Source organism: Haliotis rufescens, unplaced genomic scaffold (assembly GCF_023055435.1).
Source record: "Haliotis rufescens isolate VD_foot unplaced genomic scaffold, xgHalRufe1.0.p SCAF_10, whole genome shotgun sequence".
Taxonomy (NCBI): domain Eukaryota; kingdom Metazoa; phylum Mollusca; class Gastropoda; order Lepetellida; family Haliotidae; genus Haliotis; species Haliotis rufescens.
This window is the reverse complement of record NW_025963780.1, coordinates 30356930-30366421: the sequence shown is the minus strand read 5'-3', so window position 1 is coordinate 30366421 and position 9492 is coordinate 30356930. Positions and strand designations below refer to the sequence as shown.

The 9492-nt window shown below is 41.4% G+C and overlaps 1 protein-coding gene across 1 annotated transcript in view; it reads left to right on the top strand.

The window, feature by feature from the left end:
* The first annotated feature begins 2231 nt into the window (after positions 1-2231).
* LOC124135066 overlaps positions 2232-9492 on the top strand; it is a 77016-nt gene continuing 69755 nt past the window's right edge. The window contains exon 1 of the mRNA XM_046500245.2: positions 2232-2497. Coding sequence (XP_046356201.1) covers positions 2438-2497 — 60 coding nt within the window. The 5' untranslated portion in view covers positions 2232-2437. The remainder of the gene's footprint in view (positions 2498-9492) is intronic.

The following is a 9492-nucleotide window of genomic DNA, read 5'->3' as shown; positions in this document are numbered from 1 at the left end:
GATCCACGCAATTGGGATCGATGTCCATGCATCAACCAAGTCAGCGAGCCTGCCACCCAATCCCGTTAGTCGCCTTTTACGACAAGCATAGTCGCCTTTTACGGCAAGCATGGGTTGCTGAAGACCTATTCTATCCCGAATCTTCACGGGTCGGAAAGGGTCGGGAATGTCAGAGGAAAATGCAGTCAAATACAGGAAATCGTGATATGGTAGACAGTAATAAGGCCTTTTATTTTTTCCGTCCTATTTGACAACAGTGAGAACGATGCTCTGATGTCAATAAATACTACTAGAACCTGCCCGAGGGGTCAACCGATAAGATGGAAACTGAACAGATGGTGAAACAAGTCGATCGCTGTGTTTCTGCCACCATTTGAATACAGTGACATTAAGACACACATTCGTATTCGTTACATGCCATTCGTGTGGGTGCGTGTGTGTGTGTGTGTGAACAGATCGTAATGCTGATTTGAGTGAGCGGGACAGTGAGTGAGTTTTCCTTAACGCCGCTTTTAGCACTATTCCAGTAATATCAAGCTGGAGACAGCAGTAGTGAGCTTCACACTAATGCTGAATTAAGTTTGTAGGCATAACGCCGCTTTGAACAGTATTTCAGTAATAACACGGCGAGTGAATTGCGTTTAATCAGAAATGATATTTGATGTCATTAGGTCAGAATTAAAATATTTTGAGGCAAATTTGCTTTTCATGGAGTTATATTCCATAAACGGAATGTGTCCATTCCAGTGGACTTTTACTTTTCTCTCAAGAATACTTCACCTGCTTGTCATGTGACCTCTCACTGCCATGGAAGAAATAGCAGCAACAGCAGCAAAACCATGTTCTGGTCATACTTTGCTAATTGATAATGGAAGGAAGTACAATATACCTAGAGCTAAGAGACTATGTCCATTTTGTGTAAGACCTGAAGTGGAATCTGAATATCATTTTTGTTTACACTGTCCATATTATGACAGTTTGAGACGTGATTATGTACCTTATTATTTTTACACAAATGTAACTTTTGATGTCACCGCTCTCTCTCTCTCTCTCTCTCTCTCTCTCTCTCTCTCTCTCTCTCTCTCTCTCTCTCTCTCTCTCTCTCTCTATCTCTCTCTCTCTCTGCAGCACTTTGGATTTTCCTCTCACATCAAGCTGACACGCCCTTATATAACCGGAATACTGTTAAAAGCGGCGTTAAACACAACTCACTCACTCTTGTTGTACTCGTCTTCTGTGGCAATCTTCAACCAGACACTATTTCCTTATTAACATACCAGTCTTTATACATGTCATGAGGGGTACCCCAAGTAATGAAATAACGATATTACACAGACTGTAACAACACCCTGTGTTACAATATAATGTATTTCTTCTGTTTGAAAAATTCGATGGTCTTGGTATTACACTTCACAATCCCATTGTCTCATTATAAAAGGCGGTCTTCGTGCTGTGTGATATGAACGGTGTCAAATATCAGTGGACTGACGTTAACTATGGAGTTAGACAAGGGTTGCTATTGTCACCTTTGCGATCGTAGGTACGATCGGCATTCTAGCCGACGGAGACGATATTGATGAGAATGACCTCAATGTACTGCTGGATTGTCACAACAGTTGGGGCATGTGTAATAAGATGACACTGAATCGAATAAATCAGAGTCAGTCTACCAACACAAAAAGTACACCCAACTAGAAGTAGTTGATACTTATACATACCTGGGTCTATTTATTGGAGTTTTTAGACTCCAACCACGTAGGCAGTGGAGGAGGGAGTTGAGTAGTGGGCTTGTTCATGTCTCGGCTTGAGCTGTGGGCTTGCTCTAAATAAATATAGATTACTTGGCAGCATGGGATATCATACCTTTGTTAAACTGAACGCCACTAGGATTTGTTTGTTTGTTGTGTAACGCCGCATTGGCAATATTCCACCTAAATGACGGCGGTCTGTAAATAATCGAGTCTGGACCAGACAATCCAGTGATTGACATCATGAGCATAGGTCCACGCAATTGGGATACGATGACATGCATCAACCAAGTCAGCGAGCCCGACCACCCAATCATGTTAGTCGCCTCTTACGACAAGCATTATCGCTTTTATCGGCAAGCATGGGTTGCTGAAGACCTATTCTACCCAGGATCTTCACGGTAACGACACTATGTACTGGTGGACTATTGACTATGTACCTGCTATCTGGGTTTTTATGTCACCGGGAGGCCTGAACGCCCCACTGACTGGCATGACTCGGCCCGCCAGTCTTGGTATGTGTGTTTACTTCTAACGCCGACGATCTTGATAAGAGATCACTTCTACAAGAAACAAATGATCACTGTGCACCCATGAAAACAATATGTGCATGTATATGCAAAATGGCAGCTATGACTGTACTGGCCCCATCATAATGTGTGTGTTATGAATGGCAGTTACAGTACCGGATGTCCGACACGATGCCAGGCCCGTGTGGGTACAGAGACGGCGTCAGAAATGGAAGGAAGGTGAGTGAGTTAGCGAAATTGGAACTTTCGCCTTGTAAGTGAGTCTCTCCGCGTTCCGACTAATAGAGCCATGGCTAGCCAGCCCAGTGTCTGACTGTGTGCTAGGCTCGGTTTCAACGCTTCCGAGTGTCAGTAAGTCTTCGGGAGACGTCTTGAGCTACGATGATCTATGATTTGGTTTTTTTAACGCCTCATTCAGCACAATTCCAGCTGAGAGGGTTGATTGAGTTCTAAACCTCACAGAGCAAGGAATGGTAAAATCTTTGGTGTGGACATTACGTAATGTGATAGAAGTATATCCACGCAAAACCTCAGTCACTTGAGAAAATTGTTTCGCTGTGACAAGTCAGGGAAATTAGTACGGGGGTGTGACCTTTGGAAAATAGACAAACTTGAAAGACGTGCAGTGATCAAGTACTTGCAAATTGTTGTTTCGACTCTGATGGTGATGCTGGAGTTATAACCCAGGTATCTTCCATTGTTACAAGTCGTTGCAACAACCTTTCTGGATCAGAATCAAACAGAGCTAGATTACCACCTGACATGTTGTGGTGGTGCGATTTTATCACTACCAAAACAAGGATGCCATAACCTTTCCAGCTAACGGTACAGTCTTTGTCTTCTTTGGTGATGGTGATGGCAAATGCTTCTCTGCTTTGATTGTTGTTTGGAAGTGGTAAATCTAGGTTACATCCTTTGTTACAAATCGTTGGAGTGAGTGAGTGAGTTGTGTTTAACGCCGTTTTTAACAATATATTACAGTCATATCGCGGCGTGTCAGCTTATTTTGGGAGAAAAGCCCCAAGTGATGCAGGTCTCAGATGTTTACCACTTCGGTGAAACCCACGAGCATGGGTATGGTGCTGACAAACCCAGGAACATAATCGGGGCGAACCGGTATTCGAACCCACAATCATAGGTTTCTGGCGTGTCCAAGGGACGCAACTCTGCACAGCGAAACGCGTCGCCATAGACGACTGGGCCACTCGTGCCCCCACAAATCGAAGGATCAGCTTCAAACAAAGCTAGATTTGTTGTGCCTTGGTGCGGTTTTGATCAGACGTAAAGCTTTGAAACCCGACGACTTTCTTCATTGTTACTATGACAGTGGAAAGTACTCTCTCCCGGGACCTGCCTACTGAACTAGCAATATGACGCTTGGTCATTCGCCGGTCGGCCATCACCATATCATGGATTTTCTGGATTATTTCTGGTGTTACTGACGTGACAGGGCTTCCAGGGCTGTGGTCCGTTTCGCGGTTCTCCCTGCCACGCTGAAGCTCTTTACGGTCTTTACCTCTTTACGGTTGCAAGGGAAGGGACCGTATTACTTATGTTCATTCCCCAATGGTCAACGGCGCTGCTTATTTTACTAATTCGTGTGTGGATATACCTCCATGGCATCTTGTAATGGCCACAACAAAGATGTCGCTATTTCGCAATTCCTCAGTGAGGATTAGATCGTATCAGTCTCGTACACCAATATGACGGAGCATGAAGTCCTAGAGTCAAAACACCCTGTTTTTTTAACATCGCCCCACGTCGTTGGTGTACAATGACACCATTCGTGACCAACTCGTGTTATTAGCCGAACAGCGACTCGTGTCCCTTTCATGGCCATTTTTGCAACCGGGCTCCGTCTTAGCGCAAACGGGCATACCTAAACCAATTGTCAACTCGTTGCGTAATGGTTCGCACATCTTTACCCATATATTATATATATTTCAGATGCAATTTAAAGCACAGCTGGACATGCGGAATTATACAGTATGATTGAACACATTTAACTGTGTCTTGGGTATATTTTTAGATGCAAGACATGTAAAATCAAAAATTATTTCTGAGGGATTATTTGACGAAGAACTTGAAATCATACGCGCATTCTGATTGGTTTGTCGTTTTTTCGCACATAGCATTCATCGATAGGGGGACGAGTCTTCTTGCAGATTACGGCAGAGACCATGTACCGATATCGGTATATGGTCTCTGATTACGGTAAGGGGCGATTGCTGACGAATGCAATGACACGCAAGTCACCGAGACTGACCGACCGATCCATGACGACTCTTACGACATGCAGAGATTGCTGGGATTTAAACCACGCACCTCAACGTGGGGCGAGTGATCACTATCCAAACCCTTCCTGGCTTTATATATTATAAGTGTGACAGGTTCACTCCAGTGCACAAACACCTTACCTCAAAGACGCATGTTAAATGTCACGTGTAGTCATTAAGTGCCCGCAAACCGAGGAGATGCCATTAACAGAAAACTGATATATGTCGCTGCTATTGAATGTCACCGCGCCACGCAATGCCAAAACACTAAGTACAGGTGTACTCTGAGATACCAACGCGGAGCTATCATTCATAGATCGCTATCCAGATGAATCTCGTGCCCTCAAATTGGCGCAGTTTGATTTCGTTATTCTTGATTCTTTTTAGAGCAGATGAATGCCATAGGCCCATGGTACAGTAAACTACGGTTATACCGAACACGCTTATAACGAACTGACCGATATAACGAACTTATTTTATAGTCCCGACCATTTGTTGCATATATGCTGTATATCTGCTTATAACGAACTACGGTTATAACGAACTAAAATTAGTGGTCCCTTTGAGTTCGTTATAACCGTAGTTTACTGTACTTGTACAGTATGCAGCTCAAATCGGTTATGCGTTACCTTGTGCTTCGAGATCATAAGTTTTCTGACATTCATTGCATGGTAAAAAGAGGTAGCTTAATTTCTTAAAACTTTTTTATTTGATGTAGGTATGATTATGTTATATTTACCAGTGATTTGGTACATTTGGCGGAGGTCTTTATTCACATTATTGATCAGCAACAAGTGGTATTCCGTCTCCACCAAACCCAGATTACAAACTTGACATGTCTTTGTTCTCTAGGTACGTGTACATATCTACATGTCTCAATACATAACTCATGTGAGCTATAGCGGAACTGTGCAATAGAAAACCTGAATTTACTTTCTTTTACTACATTATATAAAGCTCAACAGAAAATTTATTCTTGAACAACGTTTGCTAGTTTCGTTGTTGTTTAACGCCGCACTCAGCAATATTCCAGCTATATGACGGCGGTCCGGAAAAAAATCGAGTCTGGACCAGAAAATCCAATGATTGACATCATGAGCATCGACCCATGCTAGAACAATGAATAATGAAACATCTTAACATTAACATTTAAACTACAGAAAAATGCTGACGTAAAAGAAACGTATTCTTGACTGTCAACTCTCTGGTTTCCCAAATAAATTCAAAACCACATTTATGAAGAAGAGACCTTATCTATGCCTCATTTGGTTTTACCATTATTACCTGCCTGATAAAACATTTAATAACTATTGGGGGTAAAAGTGAATCTGACATTTTTATCCGTTTACACCAATATTTGATGCAGCGTTTAAACGCCAATATATAAAGTGGATACCTACCACATTCACCTCGTGCGACATGATTCGGCGTGGTGGATTTGATGGGAAAGATTCTTTTACAGGTAAGTGTGAGTACAACTTTTGTTTATATTTGTACCACAGGTTTCAGTACCAGCAAAATCGGAAAAAATGGTGTACAAAGAATACGTTTATATTTCACAATTATTACATATTCAAGACAGAAAACAGTATTCCTTTAGCCTAGAGTCCTTTATTAAAGGGTTTTAACCAAGATAGATTCCTTGTGAAACATTCGCTTAAATATTTATATGATGACACGCATTCAATTAGAGTAAGCCAATACTTCCATGTTGGGGGTTGGGGGGTAGCCTAGTGGTTAAAGCGTTCGTTCGTCATGCTGAAGACCCGGGTTCGATTCCCCGCATGGGCACAATGTGTGAAGCCCATTTCTGGTGTCCACCGCCGTGATATTGCTGGAAAATTGCTGAAAGCGGCGTGAAACCGTACTCAATCACTCACTTTCATGTTTGGTATCTGGTACTAATTCCAGAGCAATTTTCGTCTTACCTCGGTTTCGTGATAATTGATAATCAAAGCAGTCTAAAATGTGTATTCTTTTCTGCAGACCAAACACCATAACAGTAAGTATTACGTTGCTTGCAAACAACAATAAACATGATGTACGACAACCTGGGTTACTGGATACCAGATACTGAATTCTCATTTATTTCCCTTGATAGATCTTTAGCAAATAATCCATTTAAAACTAGCGAAGTTATACGGTCTTAGATGCAAGATTTAGACTTGGCCATTCCACAATGAATAACACGTTCTTACTATTGTCAAAGGTGGTAAATTATAAGCATTAATTTTCAACTTTGCTAAGACCTTTGCCTCATTTAAATCAAAGGGTATAAAGAAGGAAAATGCTTCGTCACATACATTACAGTATTTAATCATACGGTCGAAAGCATGTTTGCCTGTGTAATTGGTGTACGCCAAGGATGTTTCTACGTCCTATTTTATTTTGTTGTGCGTCTCCATTGATGGGTTATAGTGCAGATACAGGAGAATTGTGTCGATATTTCTTGGTGCATCCAGAGACTAGACAATATTAACACATTTTGCGGATAATATCCTACAGTGTCATGTACTGTGAAAGGCGCAAATACATTAATAAACTAGTTCGAAAAGTAGTGTAACACTTTAACATCAGTATATACAACCATATCACCAGTATGTTCCCCCATATCACAAGTATGTTCCACCATATCACAAGTATGTTCCACCATATCACAAGTATGTTCCACCATATCACCAGTATGTTCCACCATATTACTAGTATGTTCCACCATATCAACAGTATGTTCTACCATATCGCCACTATATACCACCATATCGCCAGTATATACCACCATATCGCCACTATATACCACCATATCACCAGTATGTTCCACAATATCGCCAGTATATACCACCATATCACCAGTATGTTCCACCATATAACCAGTATGTTCCACCATATAACCAGTATGTTCCACCATATCACCAGTATGTTCCACCATATTACCAGTATGTTCCACCATATCACCAGTATGTCCCACCATATCGCCACTATATACCACCATATCACCAGTATGTTCCACCATATTACCAGTATGTTCCACCATATCACCAGTATGTTCCACCATATCGCCACTATATACCACCATATCACCAGTATGTTCCACCATATCACCAGTATGTTCCACCATATTACCAGTATGTTCCACCATATCACCAGTATGTTTCACCATATCGCCACTATATACCACCATATCACCAGTATGTTCCACCATATCGCCACTATATACCACCATATCACCAGTATGTTCCACCATATCACCAGTATGTTCCACCATATCACCAGTATGTTCCACCATATCACCAGTATGTTTCACCATATCACCAGAATGTTCCACCATATTACCAGTATGTTCCACCATATCACCAGTATGTTCCACCATATCGCCACTATATACCACCATATCGCCAGTATATACCACCATATCACCAGTATGTTCCACCATATTACCAGTATGTTCCACCATATCACCAGTATGTTCCACCATATCGCCACTATATACCACCATATCACCAGTATGTTCCACCATATCGCCACTATATACCACCATATCACCAGTATGTTCAACCATATCACCAGTATGTTCCACCATATCACCAGTATGTTCCACCATATCACCAGTATGTTTCACCATATCACCAGTATGTTCCACCATATTACCAGTATGTTCCACCATATCACCAGTATGTTCCACCATATCGCCACTATATACCACCATATCGCCAGTATATACCACCATATCACCAGTATGTTCCACCATATCACCACTATATACCACCATATCACCAATATATACCACCATATCACCACTTTATACCACCATATCACTACTATATACCACCATATCACCACTATATACCACCATATCACCACTATATACCACCATATCACCACTATATACCACCATATCATCAGTATGTTCCACCATACCACCACTATATACCACCATATCACCAGTATGTACCACAATATCACCACTATATACCACCATATCGCCAATAACTTCCACCATATCACCGCTATATACTACCATATCACCCCTATATACCACCATATCACCACTTTATACCACCATATCACCAGTATATACCACCATATCATTAGTATATACCACCATATCACCAGTATGTTCCACCATATCACCAGTATGTTCCACCATATCACCAGTATGTTCCACCATATCACCAGTATGTTCCACCATATTAACAGTATGTTCCACCATATCACCAGTATGTTCCACCATATCGCCACTATATACCACCATATCACCAGTATGTTCCACCATATCGCCAGTATGTTCCACCATATCACCAGTATGTTCCACCATATTACCAGTATGTTCCACCATATCACCAGTATGTTTCACCATATCACCAGTATGTTCCACCATATCACCACTATATACCACCATATAACCAGTATGTTCCACCATATCGCCAGTATATACCACCATATCACCAGTATGTACCACCATATCACCAGTATGTTCCACCATATCACCACTATATACCACCATATCACCGCTATGTACCACAATATCACCAGTATGTTCCACCATATCACTACTATATACCACCATATCACCAGTATGTTCCACCATATCACCAGTATGTTCCACCATATCGTAAGTATATACCACCATATCACCAGTATGTTCCACCTTATCACCAGTATGTACCACCATATAACCACTATATACCACCCTATCACTAATATGTTCTACCATATCACCACTATATACCACCATATCACTAATATGTTCCACCATATCACCACTATATACCACCATATCATCAGTATGTTCTACCATATCACCACTATATACCACCATATCACCAGTATGTACCACAATATCACCACTATATACCACCATATCACCAGTATGTTCCACCATATCACCAGTATGTACCACCATATCACCACTATATACCACCATATCACCAGTACATACCA